The following is a 22,098-nucleotide window of genomic DNA, read 5'->3' as shown; positions in this document are numbered from 1 at the left end:
TTTGTCTTTTAAAAAATTAAATTAATACTTCTTACTCATACAATCTACACCACCCCAAGGAAAACAAACCCAGGGAAGGGTAATTTAGGGGGCAGTTAAAATGTGCACTATAGGTTTATAACAAATGCTTTCCAGCCCATAATCCTGTACATATGCAACAAAATGGCACCTCAAGTTCATCTGAATGAAGGCCCAAATAATGCAAGCGAAGGCCATGAGAATAACAAAACAAACACAAGCTTAGTCACTGGCTTCATTCACTTTGCATGGTAGCACAGTCTTCAAACTGTCTCACACTTGATCAAGAGTAAGCAAACACAGAGACAACATCTTGACTCAGCCATTAGTAATTATAAGTGAAACCAGAAATAATTTACCTGGGCCACAAAAAGGAATTGTTTTGTCCTGTTTTTCATTAAGTCCCTAGCACCTGAAACGTAGCAAGTTCTGATACTGGGCTTCTAAAGGCATGCAGTTTTTCACTCACATCTACTTCAAAGAATTTCTTCCACTGAAACATAGCACAATCAAGGAAAAACTTCTTCTGGAGGCAAAGGAAGAGCACAAGTATATGTTGAGGCGTAATGTATGACCAAGATGGTACACTATATATAGAAGCAGTGAATGCTGTTAAAGTGTCACTCACAAAGGGATAGTCTAACATTAACACACAACTCAACTGCACTGCTAAATATGGTTGTCTTTATTTTCTTTTTCCTTGCCCAGCCCTATCTAAACATAAAATAAAACTACAGGACTGAAATTAACAATCCATTAAAATCAGCAATAAGTTATGAAAATCATAAAGCTTTTTTTTTTTTTTTTAAGTAATTAAGGGTAGTTAAATTATTTAAAGTATACAAAGTCCAAACAGCCAGGGGTAAGGTCTCCAAGAGGCCTTCCCAGGGTAAGGGAGAGGGCCACAGGGGAACCTTGGAGTTTGAAAGACAAAGGGAACACATGACATCAAAGTGCAGGCTAGAAATTTCACTTAGAAGAAAATAACATTACTGAAAATATTCGTAAGAGTAACAATAGCACCTGCACAGTGGGACTGTGAGGAAGAGAGAGACTGCCTGTAGGAAAATGGAAGCAAATCTTTACATTAAAATGAGACAAGTGCTGAACTTAACTATGTTAACTATGATAGTGTGTCTACTATAGATATCAGATGGTTAAAAGCTGGTAAAAGGTAATGATTCTAAAAACAAAAATAGCATTGACCCTTTTTCTACCTAGCCCAGACCTCATTCATTTTGTGCACTATAAAGAGTGAGGTGTGAGGTGTTTTATCATTATCAAATGCTGCATCAAAATAGATGATTTTTTTCCCCATGTGTTTTTCCACTATAAAAGACATCTATTTTTTTTATGGATAAGCTTTAAAAAGATGTCATTTTGGTTTTCAACACATATAAACAGTTATCAAAATCTGAAATAAAAATGCTGCTGTGGCTCAGACCTTGGCCTGCTAATCTGCGTGCACAACTCTTCTGACCCACGCAGACAAAGAGGCACGTGGAGCTTTTTCCTTTTGGCCCCCCAATCCATACTCATAGGCCTTGTAGGATAGAGGCTGTCATGCATGGACTGCTCCCATGTGGCCTAAGGGCCGCAGGATGGAGAGGTGGCAGCTGGGTGCCTAGTGCTAACAATGCAGGATAAGGTTAGCTTGCTTAGCATGGAATCCAACAGAAAGTTGAGCTGCATGATGATCCCTTTCAAAAGGCTTCATGGGAGTCTCTCCTTTTGCAGAGCGTGAAATGAGCTTTTTTCAAAAAAAAAAAATAATAATAAAGGATTGATCATCCACAGGCTTCATGATAAACTGTCCCAGGCTGAGTTTTAATAGCTCATTATTAGCTATCCAAGATTAATACCTGATTTTCTTGTCTTTTCATTCGAATAGTTTTTATTTTGCTTTTAGGACCATAAAGCTCAGGAAGGGTTCATAACCCCATCCTTAAATGTGTCTACTCAATGTAGTATGAGCAAACTAGAAAAGAGAAAGAGGATGGCATCTCCAGTGTCCTCTTCTCAATCAACTCAAATCAAGAAAATTTCACACAAGTTTTCTGCTGCCATTAAAAATTGTGATTTTTCCAATATGAATATTCTGAATATTTGTTCTCCTTGGGAGGCTCTGCCCCACTTTTTGCTAAGTATTTGCTTAAATACAGGTCCTCTGACCCTTTTGTTCAAGTATAGTTTTGTTTTGTTTTGTTTTAAAGAGGAGACTGCATCATGAACCCAATTTAAGAGATTGTTTGTATTGAATTGGCCCAGTGAATATTTTGCCCTGCACTGTTATGTCATGCTGGGTTCTATGAAGTGAATGAAAGTTTGACACTGGCACTGGAGTAACCCTCGTCACTCCCAATACTCGGCAGGCTGCTGTGGTCATCAATGTCACTGATGCTGGTGGTACTTATATTGTCCACTTCTCCATGGGAGAACTCTGTGCTTTCAACATCCACTTCAATCTCCTCTGCCAAAGGAAAAAAAAAAAAGAAGAAGAACATTAATTATCGAGTATAGCGCACCTTCAAAAACTAACAGCATGAGGAAAAGAGGTATAAGAAATGTTACACAACAAGCTTATTATCAGTGATGTCTGGAGAACAGAGGAACAAGGTGAAGAGACAGGAATATTTTTTGCCAAGGGGAATGTCTGATATACAGTGGTGGTCTTAATTTAGGCAGCAAATTTCCTAAATCCTTTGACGCCAGTCCGTCTGGACCTCCCTAAAGCACTTGGCGTATTTGGGAATTAGTGCTTAATATTAAAAGGTCCCAACCCCCAAGTGGTTTAAAAACATCTGTTCTGCATTAAACCACAAACTAATTCTCAGTTCTGTTTATTAATCAGGGTTGCCTTAAAGGTGGGCAGGAGCATAAACTTAATATAGGCAAACTAGAAAATTTACCCATCCAAGCCTTTGGTGGTGCCATTCTACAGATAGTTCAACAGACTTCTAGGATTCATCATAAAGATCTTCAACTAGTCAGTCAAACAAGTCATTATAAAGTAGAGTTTGAGGTATATGTCTTAGATTTAATTTTCTTGCATCAAATATAGCTTGAAATAAGGGCCTGAGACTTAAAAGTCTTCAGATTATAGTGAGATCCATTTTGGTGGTAGTATACAGACTTAAAAGCCAAACATTAAAAAAAAAAACACACACAAATACATATTTGACTCAGCTATCAATAGATAATGTTGCTGGACGCAGTGGCTCACGTCCGTAATCCCAGCACTTTGGGAGGCTAAGGCAGGAAGATCACTTGAGCGCAGGAGTTTGAGACAAGCCTGGGTAACAAAGTGAGACCTCATTTCTACCAAAAAAAAAAAAAAAAAAAAAACCTCACAAAAATTAGCTGGGTATAGTGGGTGATCCAGTAGTCCCAACTACTCGGGAGGCCAAGGTGGGAGGATCACTCTTGAGCCCAGGAGGTTGAGGCTGCAGTGTGCCAAGGTCTCACCACTGCACTTCAGCCTGTGTGACAGAGTGAGACCCTGTCTCTTAAAAATAAAAAAAAAAATCTTAATTGTTAAATACTAGATATTCAATCATCAATAATATACATAAATCAATACACATGTTAAAAACAAAAAGGAGTTAAAAAGTTGTTTTCTCCCATCAGAGCTAGAGTGAAACCCAGGATTTTTCAGTTACCTTACTTAAAACAAATTCAAAGCCTGATGTTTCACATTTGGCACTGACTTTTTAAGGGTTCACACTAATCACAACTGCTTTAAAAAAAAAAAAAGTGGATTCAGCCGGGTGCGGCCAAGCACTTTGGGAGGCTGAGGCAGGTGGATCACGAGGTCAGGAGTTCAAGACCAGCCTGACCAATATGGTGAAACCCCGTGTCTAGGCTGAAAATACAAAAATTAGCTGGGCATGGTGGCACGCGCCTATAGTCCCAGCTACTTGGGAGGCTGACGCAGCAGAAACACTTGAACTCAGGAGGCAGAGGTTGCAGTGAGCCAAGATCACGCCACTGCACTCCAGCCTAGGCGACAGAGCGAGACACTCTCAAAAAAAAAAAAAAAAGTGGATTCTTGTGAGGCCAAAAGGACAGGGTGAAGCTATTTCCAGGAATATACTTTTCAAAAGGGCTTGTTGCTTCAAAAGTTTTAGAGATTCTAGAGATGTTTTTAAAATGTAGGCAGCTGTCCAAATAATCTATGAATTCATATATTGGCTCTATATCCGAATTGCTTCAGAAGCCATTGTTTCCCAGCACCACTGAACACTCATCCAACCTACAACTAGAAGATAATAACAAGGCACACTATCCAAAAGAGCATGCTGAACTCAGTCAAAACAAAGTAAAATGATGGCCAACACAGTGGCTCACACCTATAATCCCAGCACTTTGGGAAGCCAAGGCAGGAGGATTGCTTGAGCCCAGGAGTTTGAGACCACTTGGGCAACAAGGCCCATCTCTATTTTAATAAAATTTAAAAATATGTTTAAAGAATTTTTTTAAAAACCCAAAAAAACAAAGTAAAATGAGAAACTGCTTTAGCCAAGTGTACCACAGATGTTAACTAAAAGCCCCCATAACACTACAAAAAGGAGGTTGCCAGCTCAGGATAAGGATGGTACTTGGTAAGGTACCACTAAAGTAAGGTACACTGGGAACACTAAAAAAAAATGAGAGCTATAGTGATGAAAATACACCCTCCTCTCTGAAATTTGGAGGTAGTTGGGGTGGGTACAAGGAGGAGGTAACAGGAAGGACAGCTAAAACCTAAAGACCTAAGAAGAGGTTTCCGCTAGTTAGCAATAGAGGAAAGACTGGGACACCAAGGTCAGGGTTATTTCTGCTATATTTCACTGTTACTGATAAATGTAGCATGTCCTTCAGGTTCTTGCTACTGCCTCTGGTAGACTTTTCTTGAAAACTGAGTGCCACACAAAAATAAACTTTTACATAGAAAAATAACAAAACAGAAAAACAAGAACTCCTAGGGTTGTGTTAAAAAGGTTGCGTTAAAAAGGATGAAAAAACTATTTGAAAGGCTCCTACTCAGCAAATCTGGGACAGTTTGAGCATTCAAAAGAATTTAAAAGGATGACTGCAATGGATTGGAACACATTCAGTACAGCAAAACATGAGTTCATGATATAATCAAAAAATAGTAAAACCAAAACTTGTTACTTCTGGAAGCTGCTAGGGTACCAACTCTGTTTGGGAAACTGATAAAGCAAAAAACAAGACCAAGCATTTATCCCACCTTCCCTGTATGAACTTTATTTCAGGATAACCGAAAAGTTGATGAGAAAATGTTTATAGGAGAAAAACAGTTAATAAATACAAGAGGAATGACACAATTAGAAAATCACTATTTTATGACACCCAGTGAAATAAGGGCAATAATTGCTAAAACTGTTAAGTTAAAGGCTATACATTTATATAAATGTATTAAAATGACCTTACCTGAACCTATTGATTAATATTAAAAGTGCAACAACAACTACACACAATACTGACGTAACAGGAAGTACAAAGCACCACCTATGAAGTATTCTGCATCTACCAACCAGTTTACAGTCAATATAAAGGACATAACATGTTAAATGACACCATGAGGATTCAACCAGCCAAATCTAGGATGTGGGAAATTCTATAAGAAAAATGACTCAGTCTCTTGATGTTTAAAAAAATATGTACATATATACACACACAGATCTATACCTATATATTCCTTCATGTTTTCTCTGCCAAAGAAGTCTTTTTGAGATGTTATGTAGAAATCAGTTTTTGTTTCTACCAAAACGGTGTAGGGGGAAGAGAAAAAATTATTATAGATTAATATCTTAAAAGGCACATCAAACAAATGCAATGTGGCCTTTGGATCCTGATTTAAACATACCAATGGTAAAATGCCATTTTTGAGGCAACTGGAGAAAATGTATCACAGACTGGGTATTAGATGATATTAAAAAAGATTATCTGATTTAATTAATTTTGTGGGGTATTATAATAGCATTATAATTACATTTTTAAAAATCTTATTTATTCAAGATACATACTAAAGTATTTAGGGGCAAAATGATGTTATCTGGGATTCAGAGTTAAAGCATTCCAGAAAAAATATTGAGGGTGAGCGTAGTGAAGAACAGATGAAACAAGTTGACAGCTATTCAAACTGAATGGTGGGTATACAGGAGTTCATTATTCTATTCTAAGTATGTTTGAAATTTTCCACTTAAAAAAGTCAAAAACAAAAAAAATCAGAGTCCTAAAAACAAACAAACAAAAAAACTCTGTCACTTGTCTCATGTTTTAGAATCCTAAAGAGCTCATGAGCTCTTTTCTCCAAATATAAGACTTCAAATCACCAGTGTTCACCTCTGGGATCTTTTAATGTGATATGAAGCCTGATGTGGTGGAAGCTTTGGGAAGAACAATCAGTAAAAGTCAAACCATTCTTTTTTGGTTGACTTCTGTTCTTTAACTCTGTCAAAGATAAATATTCTAGGATAGATGGAAAGAGAAATAAAGGGTGTTGTACTTTAAAATCTACATATAAAAATTCACATCACCAGTAGTAAAAACTTCGACATCATGTATCTTCCTGACACAATGGATTGAGAAAGGCACAAACATCATTTCTTTTCTTTTCTTTTTTTTTTTTTTGAGACGGAACCTCACTCTGTTGCCCAGGCTGGAGTGCAGTGGCATGATCTCGGCTCACTGCAAGCTCCGCCTCCCGGGTTCACGCCATTCTCCTGCCTCAGCCTCCCGAGTAGCTAGGACTACAGGCGCCTGCCACCACGCCCGTCTAATTTTTTGTATTTTTAGTAGAGACAGGATTTTACCATGTTAGCCAGGATGGCCTCGATCTCCTGACCTTGTGATCTGCCCGCCTTGGCCTCCCAGAGTGCTGGGATTACAGGCATGAGCCACCAGGCACAACATCATTTCTGTGATATTCCTTACCCCAACTGTATACCCTCAATCTAATCATTTGAAAACATCAGACAAACCTAAATTGAGGGACATTATATAATTTATAATATAAATATATAAATATATTTTTTTTCAAGGAAAAAACAAAAAGTTTTATAGTCCACACTGGCACTGCTAGACAATATTATGATTGCATAAAACCTACAATGTTACTCTGTTGGCTAGAAAGAAAGCAAATACAGTGCCTCCCAACATACCTTCCCTAAATCCAGATACAGAGATGTTTAGTATTTCATTAGAGAAGAGGCAAGCTGCCTACCTCGCTCTGAATCAGAACGATCTGAAGAAATAGTTGATCCAATGCTGTCCATTCGTATTCGTTCCATCTCCTGAGGACCCTGCAGCTGTTCCAGTCGCCACTTTAAAAATCTCTGTTCTCGTTCCAAATTCTCGAGCTGGTGCTGGCTTTTTCTTTCAGCTTCTTCAAGTTTCTGAAATGATGAAATGATTTTTACATTCGTGTATAGTCCAGTACAAACAATAAAACTGATTCCTCCTTTAGCAGAGAAAACATGAATGAATATACATGTGTGAGTGTGTATAAAAATATATAAATACATTTTAAAGCCTCCAAAATGAGAATGCATATAAATACATATTTTTAAAAATAAAAAATAGTTTTGTCTTTACTTTTGTGTGTATGTAATGAATGCTATGTTACTTGAACAAGATGGACTTCTAAAAGTCTGTAAAGTAATCTCCACGGAGAAACTTCCTCTAGTATGGTATTTGATGGAAAAATACTGAAGGACACAGCCAAATGAAGTCATCTCCACCAGAGGGCACAACTGCCTGCCTTCTGAGTATGAAGAGGGTAATTGTTATTTTCCTAGTGTTCTCAGTTCTTCAAATGGCCACGCTGTCAAAACAATTTAGTTTAATCAGGTTATGTTGTTCCCATCAGATTAGCTGGTAAGTTTTTAGAAAGACTTCTCTTGAGGTCAGTTATTAAGGAGGGCATGGTGAACTAGCTGATGTATATGAATAGGAATCAGTGCCAATAATTAAACCAGAACTGAGGGAATTGTGCAAATCTGAAAGTAAAAATTCTCACCTTGATGTGTGCTTTGGCTTTGTTGAGCAAACCAAGTGTTGTGTGCCGGGTGCAGTCTGGTCCTAGTGGAATCAGAACTTTTAAGCGTTCTAAACAAAGGCGCAGATGAGCTCGTCTAAGAAAGACAAGAAGTCAATTCAGCACAGTCTGGTTATTTCACTAGAAATATCATAAAACCTATTTTAAGATAAACAATAATTTGCATTTATTCAGCCTATAGGATAGATGTTACACCCCTAATTCACCACTGTCAAAGAATGTAGGGGTGGCCGCATTTCAGTCTCTGCTATTTCTGTTGTACTCTTTAGACAACACTCACTTTAGATTATTATCCCCAATGGTAATCTCTGTCAAGATGGTTTATTTTTTAACTCACCCCATAAACTGTCTCAACTGTATTAATATGGAAGTGTGAAAACATACCAGGACAATTGTATTTGATCTTGAATAACTAAAACCACAGGCGAGAGGAGAGGTTTTCAGCTATGGTACCCCAAGGGAATATAATATGCTCACAAGTTTCTATTTCCCCCCCTCCCACCTTTTACTTGCTTGCACGTGTGTGTGTGGGCATGCACACACACACACACACACACACCCTACCTCTCTACAACTGTAGCCATCCTACAGTGTGTTACATGTTGTTATATATTAGTTTGAACCATATGAAATTTCTGATATTCAACCACTTTTCACTTATAAAAATGTTGATTTCTTATACTCCAATACAACAGAAACAGCAAAATTCTGTGACCAGCTAGGGTAGGGTTAGACAAAATATATGCCCTGTGGTCAATTCTAGCCACAGAAATAACCCATAAAATAATCCCCTGCTTCCTATCTAAGTGTGCCAGCTTGTTAGCTTAATTTTTATTTCTTTTTTCTCTTCCTCTCTCGTCTCTCTCACTACCTGCCTCCAATCCACAAGGACAACAGGTGACAAAAATTACTTACTGAAAGTCACTGCATTCTCTAATCTATCCTTCCTGTGGGAAAGTTGAGGGAAATTTCTCCTAGAAATGCTAGCAGAGAACCTCATGGATTTACCTTCCCTGTGCCCTAAAAGAACTATGATCATGGTGATGAGAGAGTTCTGAGTATTTAACTTCATCCTAAAACAATACTAGTCCACATCTTTGGTCCTGTGTTTCATAAGGGGTAAGGTAATTCAGCAGTTAACAGCATATCTGAAAAGAAAATCCACAAATACGTTCACAGTTTACCCCTAGTCCTTAAAGACCTATAATTGAACTTTTGGTAACTGTCTTAACTGCATCAAGAACAAAACACACACCCTCCATTCTCTTCTGAAAGAGGACTAAAATGGTTTTGCTAATTCACACACCAAACTATGCGCTTTCTCTGTCTTAATAGACAAGAAATAATGTCAAGTGAAATTCTCAAAGGCTAGCAATTTGAAAAGAGAGGTAGGAGAAGGCAATAAGCAGCCAATTATGTCATGACAAGCAAGGATGATTAAGGGTAGTGAGGTCAGAGGTTTGGCTAATGAATTAAGATTCTTCTAGCACCTACTAACCTAACTATAGTTCAAGGTCTGACAGTATTTCCATTTCAAATTTCTTTATTGAGTTCAGTACCTCAGGTCTAATAATTGGGTCCAGGCTGAAACCTGACGTAACTGGTGTGGATAAAGGAATCCCTAAATCAAAGGTATATCAATGGATTCTCCTTAATGATATTTAACAACTTCAAAGTCACTTTCCTCCCCTGCTGTACTACCCAAATGCATAGAACCTTTAACAAAATTTTCATTTTTAACTGGAAAATGTCTTAGGTGAGGATTCTCATGTGACCACAGTGCTCTTGCTCAGCAGACCAAAAAAAGCAAACAAACAGCAACAACAACAAAACACCAGAGTAAAAAGTGCCTTTAAACTCTTCATTAAGATTATTATGGCATATGATAACAACTGCACTCATATAATATGACTGGAGCGTGGAAACAAAGACTGGCAGCTACACTAATAGACATTCCTGCTTTAAATTCAGTCTTCTAAAAAACTCAACAAAGCAACTAGTAAAGTTAACAAGCACATTGCCGCAAGAATACCTTGTCAATTTTGTTCAAATTAACTCCAAAACTTCAGTATATGTAAGAATTATCTTTTATTTTTTAGTTTTTAAGAAACTTAAAATGGGCTGGGCATGGTGGCTCACGCCTATAATCCCAGCACTTTGGGAGGCCAAGGTGGGCAGACTGAGGCCAAGAGTTCGAGACCAGCCTGGCCAACACAGTAAAACCTCATCTGTACTAAAAATATAAAAGTTAGCTGCCCATGGTGGTGCACGCCTGTAATCCCAGCTACTCGGGAGGCTGCGGCACAACAATCGCTTGAACCCAGCAGGTGGAGGTTGCAGTGAGCCAAGATGGTGCCACTGCATTCTACCTGCGCCACAGAGTGAAACTCTGCCTCAGGAAGAAAAAAAAAAAAAAAGAAAAGAAAAGAAAGAAAGGAAAATCAAAATGATTCCGTAAACTTTCACATCAAGGAAAAGAAAGGTGAGTCTATTTTCCGTTTTGTGATACTTGCTAAAACCTAGAATGAAAATAACTAACATATTAAATTTTTTTCTCTCTTTAATCATTCCACGTATTTATTACATGGATTTTACATACTCAGCACTGTTCCAGACACTTGCTTGAGAAGGAAAAGTAAAAAAAAAAATGTTAACTTTAAGAGTTTACACTCAAGACTACAGAAAGAAACATATTGCTTTGTTTCATTTGGTCCATACTGAATGAGTCATACAGATATCAAGGACAACAGAATCTGAATAAATGGAGAGATTGTAATCAGAGGAGGGAGACTTGTAAAAGAGGTTGAAATCTGACTTTGGACTTAAAGAATATTGAATTTGTCTATGAAAAAGTGAGGATTTGCTAGGTAATTTTAAAAGTAAAGGACCTAAATTTATGGATTGGGACCAAGTTTAAACATAAAATTGAAAAAATCTGAATAAATGGAGAGATTGTAATTGGAGGAGGTAGACCTGTAAAAGAGGTTCAAATTTGACTTTGGACTTGAATAATATAGAATTTGCGTACGAAAAAGCGAGGATTTTCTAGGTAATTTAAAAAGTAAAGGACCTAAATTTATAGACCGGGACCAAGTTTAAACATAAAATTTTAAATGCCTTATTTTCTCTCCTTCAAGGGAAAACAACTGAGCTGGAATTCTATATGGAAATAATCAGCTAGTTTCAGCTGTCTGAGGATCTGCAATGCACTGACAAATCAGGAGGTACCCAGACCAAAGTCTGAAAAATGCCCAAATGAACAGGGAAGGCAGAATGCTCTAAAAGATATTTTTTTTAGCCACTACTGAACATTTTATTGTCAAATAATTATTCATCTGCTCTGAGATACAGCTTACACCAAGAAAATATACCCTGAGATATCTCACAAAGGCCAGTGATGTCATTCTTCATATTTTGTAAATACAGTCCTCCAAAATCGATATTAATATGAAAGATGAACAGTGAATTATTTCCTCTGCTCTTGTGGACAGAGGTGTACCTGTGGAAGATAAATGTCATTTCCTTAGGTTTTTGTATTTAAATGAAACAGGCATTTGGAGAGTAGAATAACAAATGGTTAATGGCAGTTGAAGAACAGCAGCTGACCAAGAGGGAGAGTCCCATCCAAATAATGCACACAGTTACCACATGTCCTTAGCTGCCACTTAGGTAAATGTACCCTTCCAAGAGCAATGGATGCCCTGTAACTGTAAACTGGGAAGAGTTAAATCAGAAAAATCCATTCTCCTCAATGTCTAAGTTTTTTTTCTCTCCTGCAAATTCTTAGAACAGCAATTGTATGGCAAAATTATTCTTCCTTTTCAATGATGCTGCTCTCCACCCTTTCCCCCATAAGTCTCCCTGTTGGTAACCAGATTGCAAGCTTAACCACCAGTGACCTAGAAAGGCATATCTTTTGATGCCATCTGGTCCCTTCTTTTCTTGCCTTCATTCTCATGTGACTGGTAGCTCAAGAGCCTCCTGTATGAGGCTGCCAAATCATGGGTGCTGTAAGACTTTGGGGGAAGGAAAAAGGACAAGCAATAGAAGAAAAAAGCTTGGTTTGATTTGAAAATCCTTATTCACAGGCTGGGTGCGGTAGCTCATGCCTGTAATCCCAGCACTTTGGGGGGCCGAGGTGGGTGGATCTTCTGAGGTCAGGAGTTCGAGACCAGTCTGGCCAACATGGTGAAACCCTGTGTCTACTAAAAACACAAAAATTAGCCAAGCATGGTGGTCCGTGCCTGTAATCCCAGCTACTCTGGCGGCTGAGGCAGGAGAATCGCTTGAACCCGGGAGGCAGAGGTTGCAAGTGAGCTGAGATTGTGCCAGTGCACTCCAGCCTGGGTGACAGTGCGAGACTCCACCAAAAAAAAAAAAAAAAAAATCCTTATTCACTGAGGAAAAAAACTGCAAGTATCATATGATGATGTTTTTCAAGTCTCCAAGGAAGAGAAGAGCTGACATAGAAAATAACGATTCATGAAAGGCATGGTCCTGCACCTCTAGTAAAAGAAGGGAAAGAAGGTTGGGGAAAGTTAAGGCTGCTCTTCTGAATATTATGATGAACACTAGACAAACAGCAAGTAGAAAAAACCTGGTACTGAAACATTTATAGAACTAGACTTAATGGAAACTGATTTTTAAAAATTTAGCTCCTTGGTGGACGTTTACTTTATTTTTATTTAACACATACTTTTTAAAAACACATGAACAGCTAATAAAAACTGTAAAGCTGAAACCTTTCCTATTTTAGCATGAGTTATAGTAAAACAAAGTTAGAATTAGGTACTGCAGCAGGAAGTGCCCTGTGAGAAAACTGGAGTCCCCTTGCTGAGAGGGATGGGGTTACACAATGAAGAGTTCCCAAAGTACTTTTATTTTCAAAGACACTTTGAGTTCTGTTTTAAAATGAGATTTTAAAGTGGGTTTTGCCCAGGGGAAAAGGTAATTCCCAGCCACTAACCCTGTTAGAGAGAAGAGTCCTATCAAAATTAACCACACCTTCAAAAAGGGCAAGCCCCTTGTGGGATAAAGAACAATGAGAGTCTGTTTGGCTTTTATTTTGGTAGATTGGTATCATTTTTCCCTGAAGGAACCAATGCTCCTTTTGATTTCAAAGTCTGTAACCTCTACTGCCAAACTGATGCACCACAGAACATGAAGGGAAATGATTTTGGTATAAAATGGCCTCTACTGAGTAGCTGTGCTATTTTAAAGCACAGGTATATCAACTATAATAGGAAGCGCACACTGTTGTGGGAAGAGAGAGGAAAGAATACCCTTTCGGAAGCAAACTCCAAGTATCATTTGATTATGTTTTTCAAGTAGTCTTTCAAAACTCTAATACCCCTGTCCAACAATAATAGATCTAACCCCCGCCTGGCCCCACAAACGATCCACTGGCTGATGCCTTTGGAGGCATGGTCCTTCATTGGAACCTGCTTGTCTTTCATTCTTCCACTATAGGATACCTAGACTTTACCAGATAACTAAATCAAAATGGAAAGCAAGTCAAGTGATGGAGACAGTGCTTATATTTTCCTCTCTGCTGAATGTTACGTAATGAACTATGAGTCCTCTCATGAGCCACATTCTTCAAAGCTGCAGTGGCTTGTGGCCAGGTTTCTCAACTCCCAACACACACTCCTGCACGTGACAGCAGCTAGCTACTTTTCCTACACATATATACCAAAGTGTCTCTAAAACTTAATGTGTTGAGAATCTTCTGAAAACCCAAATTTATCCCCCCAAAAAACCCTGCCTGCCTGTTTTCCTAATGAAAAATGACATTAAAAATGGATCCTGATATATCAAAAGCATATTGTGGTTCATGAGTTTTATTTACTAAAACATGTATGATCATATTCTGCTGTTCAGCTTATTCGGTTCATGAAATAAGAAAGCTAAACAAAGGCCAGGCACGGTGGCTCATGCCTGTAATCTCAGCACTTTGGGAGGCCGAGGCGGGCGGATCATGAGGTCAGGAGATCGAGACCATTGTGGCTAACACGGTGAAACCCCATCTCTACTAAAAACACAAAAAATTAGCCAGGCGTGGTGGCACATGCCTGTAGTCCCAGCTACTTGGGAGGCTGAAGCAGGAGAGTCACTTGAACCTGGGAGGCGGAGGTTGCAGTGAGCCGAGATCGCATCACTGCACTCGAGCCAGGGTGACAGAGCGAGACTCCATCTCACAAAAAAAAAAAAAAAAAAAAGCTAAACAAGCTATTTCTACAAAATGGCATTTGATAATCGTATGTTTCACCTACAACTCATATATTATCTACTTCACAGAAAATAGACTGTTAACTCCCAGGTAGTAACGTGGCAAGTGGCAGGTCCCTAGTGTCAGATCTGATTGTGGTTGTCATGGGACTCAATGATGACAGAAATAAAAACTTAGGAAAATAGCTGGGACTCTCTTCTCACTTTTCAAAAAGAAACAGCTTTCACTTAAATAGCCTTCTTAATTGGTATCTTATAAAATAATCAAATAGAAATATTAACAAGTGGTATAATAAAGCTGCAAATTCTACAAATTACATATAATATATAATAATATAAATTATTCTGTCACATTGTCAGCCTCAGCATGAAAGGGCTTATCTGTATACAAATAAGAATTAAAATGGTTGAGATGCATGTTACTTATTCTTGGGAGACTTTTTAAAACCACTTTCTTTCAATAAAATATAAATAGTTCTTAGCATAGGCTATATATACCTCTAGAGGTATTCAACACTGAGCCAGAGGATATTTGAAGCCACAGGGTTATACTATCCTTTCCAGAAGTCATAATTTTTTCAAAAATTTGGAAGAAAAATATTCTATATAAAAACAAACACAGATAATGCAAAATGTGTTTTTAAAAGAAGACTTCAAATTTCATACTATTTCAGACAGGTTGAGTATTCCTTATGTGAAATGCTTAGGACCAGAAATGTTTTGGATTTCTCATTTTTTCAGATTTTGGAATATTTGCATTATACTCAGCTGAGCATCCCAAATCCAAAAATCCTAAATCTGATATGCTCCAGTGAGCATTTCTGTTGAGAGTCATGTTGACACTCAAAATGTTTCAGATTTTGGAGCATTTCAGATTTGTGGACTTGGGATGCTCAACCTGTACTACATCCCAGGGCCTCCAGGAATCTATGTTCAAACTGCTACAGCAAATCACAACACATCACTATGGACTTTGGAACATCATTTTTGACTCATGGCTGGGATTATGTCTCTCAAAGGTTTGGGGAGGAAAAAAGAAGGGACAGGGGAGAAGGGAGAGAAGATATGGAAGAGAGAGGAAAGGGAGATGTAAATTAACGATGACAAAATAGTCACATATTCTTTCTCAAACTACACAGATACCACATAGGCTGAAATGTCATTTAGTCTTTACAACTCAGAAATATGAAGAACATGAAGTGCCACTCAGTCAATAACAATTATCATCAGTAAACAATAGTGCCTTATTATACCACTGAGCTAAATGCTATAACGATTTTTCAAGTTGTCAGTAGTATAATCTTTACCTGTTTGAAGACTATAATTTAGTCCTCTGCCTACCACCTTTCCAGCCTCATTTCCCATAACTCATACCCTTGCAAACCTCTTCCATAACCAAATGTGCTTTTATACTTGCCAATATCTCTACCTGGAATGCATTCTCTCCAAATGTCCACCTGGTGGGCATCTAACTCATTTTCAGGCCATGGCCAAACAATTTCTTCCACAAGATCATCCTTGCCATACTCCTTCCTCAGATGATACTTGATTTCATACTAATCACACTGTATTTCAATTGAGAGTGAATCCATACTTTTAGTCATTTCTGTTTTTCAAATAAACAGAATGACTGGCACACAGTGGGGAGGAGAGATGTAATACTTCTAGTGGATGTTTCTGGGACTCTCTAACTCACCAAAGTTGAGGTAACAATCAATACTAGGACCTCCAAACAGTATAATCAGATGCCAGGCCAGCATTTGTGAGAGATCTATTTATGAATGCCAGAACTCTTAACCTTTTTTTTTTCTGGTGCAGCTGAAGTCACCAGCAAATGTTAATAAGGTGCATACCACCAAAGATGTCTACATGTAGAGTAACCAACAGTCTCCAACCTAACTCTTGATGAGAGTCAACACTTTTTTTTTTTTTTTTGAGACGTAGTTTCACTCTGTTGCCCAAGCTGGAGTGCAGTGGCGCGATCTCGGCTCACTGCAACCTCCGCCTCCCAGGCTCAAGCAATTCTCCTGCCTCAGCCTCCTGAGTAGCTGGAATTACAGGCATGTGCCACCAAGCCTAGCTAATTTTTTTTTATTTTATTTTACTAGAGACGGGGTTTCACCATATTGCCCAGGGTGGTTTCGGACTCCTGAGCTCAGGCAATCTGCCTGCCTCGGCCTCCCAAAGTGCTAGGATTATAGGCATGAGCCACCGCAACCGGCCAACACCTTTTTTAATAGTGAAGCAAAGGGTTTAAGAACTGCAGCTTTTACAACAGAATGACTTTATCAAAGTATTTACAGTGAAAGGGGCCTAGACTAGGAAAACAAAAGAAACAGCTAAGAAAACCAAGGTATGAGAAGGGAAAGTCTAAAAAGCAATATTCCACAATGCAAAGAAGAAAAAAATTAAATCAACAGTTCTTAATCCCATGTAATAAATCAGAAACTAGTGTATGCTTACCAGATCCATGGACTGCTTGCTAAGTTGAAGACTATAGTGCAGAACATATAAACAACTATTTTTTTAATTATCCTGCATTCATGTCTAAGGAAGACTTCATTTTTGACAGCCTCATTTGAAAAAAAATAATAATTAAATCTTGTTCCAGAGGCATTTGTTCTTCACTGGAACTCCCACAAGGAACCCAATCTCCAAAGTGATTTAACAGAAATTGCTCACTTGACATCCATTCTGTGCTAAATTTAGTTTCTATGCATACTTCCCCTCTCTTATCTGTTTATAAGGATTTAGTTAAAAAGAAAAACTTGATCATTCATTCACCATATTTCTTCTTTGGTCACACAAGAACTTTCTGTATTCCAAGTTTCAAAGTCTGGGAAATAGGGCTACATCACTGGAGAAAACAGTGGCAATTTGTTCTAAATACAAAATAGCTTATTTTCCTTTGGCAACTTTCCAGGGGTCTGGGTAGAGGGAAGGGATACTCCTCTCTAGAGAGATCAGGCTCTGAACCTGGACTACTGTCAAAACTTAGCCATCGATGGGAGAGAATATTTTTTAATTATCTTTCACATCAATTTGGAAACTGATTAAAGATTTTTGCCTTATTAACAGTTTTTCTACTCTTTGGCCTTTTGTTGGTGTTCATCTCTATTCTGGCAGCCCCCATTGGCTGATTTAATGGTACCAAGGGGCTGAGAAGTGTTGCTGTCCAAAAGAAAAAGCATTCTCTCACAGGGACTGGGAAGGCAATCTGCAATCACAACAGTAGCTACTTGTTAACTTTCTATTTGAAACACAGTGATGTCAATAGTATTGTACCCTGCCAGCCACCATGGGGTAAAGTACATTTTGAAACCAAAACAAACTTCCTACGTGCTGGCAAGTGAGATCTGAGACGCAGTGATAATGTTCTACAAGACACTGACCTAATTTTATATACAAAATGCAAGAATTAAGTCTTCTCTTCTACAAAAGTTTAAGTCTAACTCTCACAGCTCTATTCCCACCCAGAGCCCAGTGTAATTGCTTTATTATATCAAATTATTGTCCAGGATGGAAGAGGGAAATGACGAAATACTGTTACTGATCTCTAATTAAAATGGTGATCTTACATAGCACAAAATAGCACATTTAAAGAATGCTTTGTAATATAGCTGTTCATCTAGAAGCAGAAAATGAAAATAGCAAAGCACCTTTAAAAGTGGCCCTACTAATAAGACGTGAGTTGTATAATAGCTCATTTTAAGGGGAGTATTCATATAGGACGTCAAGACTTTTTATTAAATGGAACAGGAACAATCTGGCCCAAGAATTAATTCATCCCTGGAAGGCGAATATTCATAATTTGTACTGAATATGAGCAACCTGAAATAGAGAGCTAAACGATTAAAAGTGGTAACCATGCTTACTACTGGCAGATGGCAAATGGTTTGGCATTGCTGGACATCTGCCAATCCAGTCAAGCCAGCCAGGAATTATTTTTAAAGTCCCATTTTAGAACAATTTTCCCAAAATCAAAATGCAGTTTGTTTTTTGGTGAGGAGGAGATAAAATTTGCGGTAGAAAAAGGGTAACAAAGAGGAATTGTTGGCCAGTGTGTATGTGTGTATGTGTTGTTGTTGTTGTTAATAACTGAAGCATTTACAGGCCATTTGCAACCTCTGGAAAAATAAAATTTACAGAATTTAAAATATGCCATAGTCCCTGATAATAATAGAGAATCAATGTTTTGGTATGTCTTTTCATTTCTAAATTACTTAACTGTTTTGACCTCTCTTTCATTATACTGTATCACTTTTTTTTTTTCCTGACCACAAAGGGCCCAACTGAAGAGTAGTTTTTGAGAGTAACTTTTGGAGGCAGCCTAGCATAACACAACACCTGGCACCAATCCTGGGCATGCCCTCCTCTGATAAGGCAGAAATTTTCTCAGTGTTATATATAGTAGGGCACTTACAGATTAGCACTTTTAGGTAGATAGAAAGTGAACATGCCTTAAGAACTACTTTATTTTTTAAAACCCTTCTGAAAAGGGAAAGGTGTTTGATAGATTAACAACAATTACAATTATCTCCTCTTTATCAAGTAAAAGACTGGGTTCAAGTTATATCTGGGTTGCAACATTACACTGTGTGACTTGCTTCTATTTATATTTGTCTAAATCTTAGTTTGACTCTCCTCTAGAAAAGCCCAGGAAAAGATTAAATGAGAGAGGAATCAAAGCTCTAGTATTTATTTTATATGATTCCAGCCTCAGCTCAATACCATTACAGTTTTCTAAGGACTGCTACACAAGTGCTATTATTTTCATTTCATCAATAGCTCAGGAGAACAGCCCTGAAAAATCTATACAGTTCCAGGGATTTGAGAAAAGAAGGAAGAGACAGGCGGAGGGGAACATGTTTTATTTTGTTACCATTGCCAGTCAATATTTTAGTTGTTCATCAGGCAGGTTGTGTGGCTCTCTCGCCTAAGTATATTCCAACAGCAAGAACATATTGACCACTACTCCAACTAAAGAAGCCAGTAGAGTATGGAGGTTAAATTTTCCAATCTTGGCTACATTTCCTTTCAGATACTGCAGGATGAAAGTTCTAAAACATCTTTCAGGATCACCAACAACTGTTATCTCACAGAACAAAAGGCATATGAAGGATACTTTGACATTTTGGAAAATAAGACCCAACATATATTCTGTGTTGTCTTCTAAGAATATCAATATTTCTTGAACATTGCAAATCAGCCAAACCCATGCTCCCTCATTCATCTGACCCAATATATGCTAGCAGTAAATTCCAACTGTTTTCAAGGACATTCTAAGGGCCCCATCACCAAATTGCTTCTTTAAGAAAAATTCTTTTCCATTATAAAAATAGCAGTCTTGAAAAGTCAATCAGCTCTATCTAAATTGTGTTATGTTTACAAATGTTTTAACTGCAAAGATGGGATTTCTAATCAAAAAAAGAACCTGATTTAGAGAAGAGTGATTTTTTTCACAGCTTTGTCGAATACAAGCTGTTCTGTAAAGGAATAATTGTGAGTCAGGCTGGAATAAAGTGAATCAAGATGGAAAAAGCCTACAAACATTACAATTCTAAAGAAAAATGACATATTTGGTTGCATCAATGGTCCAAATGCCAAAGAGTTCACTTTTGACAATGACACCAACAGATGGCTCAGAAAAAACTATGATGGCTGTCCTCCAAGACAGTAACCAATATATTACAGAAACATACCCCTAACATCTCCTTACTAAAGCCCAATAGCAATATTTTATCAAAGAACTGATCTAAACTTGGTTTGATTTTATTTCTATTTTTTATTGGGGTAATAAGTCCCCATATAGTTACCACATATTGTATTAAGACTGCCTTTTTTAATTTGAGAATTCCTCTTTTAGGATTCAAAGGGAATAGACACCCTCATTTTAGTCATTATGATTTCTGATGAAGAAATCTAAGTGTACCTTTTCCTAATTTCCAAGTTTCTCCCTTATCTTAATTTAGCCATTACACTTCAACATTAGAAAGCCTGTATCTTTCTCATTTGATTTTAGATTTTAAAGGGTCAGCTTTACTCTAGTTACTTCAGGATAAAAGTATCAGAAAATAAAGGATTCTATTAAACATATATTTTTCTGTAATGGCATAAAATCCCCTATCAATCTTAGTTTTTAGGGAAGCTTATAAGAGATAGGTTATGGGTTAAAATTTTTAAAAATCAATAATCACAGGTTGATGCACTAAAGCAGGCAGAAAGTTTTAAAAGGCACAAGATTTCCCATGCAAACATCTTGCTTGGGGTTCTCTATTAAAGGATGAGAAGCACTCAGATAAAATATAATGTACAACGTGAAATACATGATCTCAAAAGTTAGTAGGCTCTTCATCATATAGGGCCTGCTAGAATAAAGTTGACATCTTCAATAGTACTCCAAAACAGAATGACCTCTAAGAAATTATGGAGGGCTAAGGAACTGGATGTTCAGGTATCCTCATTTACTCAGAGGTAATGATAGATTGATCTGTCCCAGTTGAGGCTTTTGGTTGTTTTCACAAGACATTTGGGCAGTCACCAACTTTGCCACCACAAAAAGAGGGAGAACCACTGTAGACACTCCTTCATAGAAAACACAGCCATTAAAAATGACACTGTATTAGGCCGGGCACGGTGGCTCACACCTGTAATCCCAGCACTTTGGGAGGCCGAGGTGGGCGGATCACGAGGTCAGGAGTTCGAGACCAGCCTGGCCAGCATGGTGAAACCCCGTCTCTACTAAAAATACAAAAAAATTAGCTGGGCATGGTGGCACATGCCCTTAATCCCAGCTACTCAGGAGGCTGAAGCAGGAGAACTGCTTGAACCTGGGAGGCAGAGGTTGCAGTGAGCCAAGATCATGCCACTGCATTCCAGCCTGGGCAACTGAGTGAGACTCTGTCTCAAAAAAAAAAAAGAAAGAAAAGAAAAAGACTCTGTATTTTAGCTGTCATCAGAGACATACCAGAAAAGCGACCATAAATTAATAAGAAGGTTGTATCACATTCTCCAAATGTACTCTCAGGCCTATATCTATCTTATCCATGCTGAAAAGCTGCAAGTTCACTTTCACCCCAGAGTAAGTGACAACTATAATGATTAAAAGAGCAAAAGAGACTCAGATGTAGTATTTCTCCTGAAAGCCCTTTTAAACATACTGAAAACATGATAAAAACCAATTACGGCAAACTCCAAGAGAGAACCATGCAGAGGAATAACCACTCATGTCTAAGCAGTTCATATTAGCCTCAGCCCGTGATAACCCCCTGCTATGAGTTTACCTCAACTCCCATCTCAAACACATACAACTTAGCACTTAATTATATGCTGCTTATAGGAGCTTATAATATCTTTTGTCTTCTACCTAGACTATAATCCTCCAGAGCAGGGCTCAGGACTTCTACTTCTTTTATCCTATTCCCATTACCTAGCACACAGTCAATGTCTAATAAGTGCTTGTCAGTTGATTTGTAATTATCTTTATAAGTCCTCTGTCAGTGTCAGGAACTATACCACTTCAAATGAACTCCCATTTCCACCAAAAATTTCAAATCAGAAAACATCATCTTGGGGTATATAAGACTGTTAAGAGACATTAGCATAATTACCCATTACTTGCAAGTCACCCTAGATTGATAATCAAAGGAAGTTCAAAACAAATCCTAAATTTTCAAGATCAAGTAATCAAGGAAGTTTGAAACAAACCCTAAATCTAAAGTTTTAACGTATTTCCTTGTTATGTCATCTAAAGTGCAAAGGGTGAGGAAGAAGAGTCAGAGAGAGGAGCC

The 22,098-nt window shown here is 37.9% G+C and overlaps 1 protein-coding gene across 4 annotated transcripts in view; it reads right to left on the bottom strand.

Annotated features, from left to right (window-relative positions):
• Positions 1–680: 680 nt before the first annotated feature.
• Positions 681–22,098, bottom strand: part of MXI1 (MAX interactor 1, dimerization protein) — a 78,979-nt gene continuing 57,561 nt past the window's right edge. For all 4 annotated transcript variants that reach the window (XM_016919308.4, XM_016919309.4, XM_016919310.4 and 1 more), the window contains 3 exons: positions 8,042–8,156; positions 7,247–7,418; positions 681–2,488 (listed from right to left, as the gene is read on the bottom strand). In XM_016919308.4, the coding sequence (XP_016774797.1) occupies positions 2,325–2,488; positions 7,247–7,418; positions 8,042–8,156 (451 nt within the window). In that variant the 3' untranslated portion in view covers positions 681–2,324. The remainder of the gene's footprint in view (positions 2,489–7,246; positions 7,419–8,041; positions 8,157–22,098) is intronic.

This window comes from Pan troglodytes, chromosome 8 (genome assembly GCF_028858775.2).
Source record: "Pan troglodytes isolate AG18354 chromosome 8, NHGRI_mPanTro3-v2.0_pri, whole genome shotgun sequence".
NCBI lineage: Eukaryota > Metazoa > Chordata > Mammalia > Primates > Hominidae > Pan > Pan troglodytes.
This window is presented reverse-complemented; position numbering and strand designations above follow the sequence as displayed.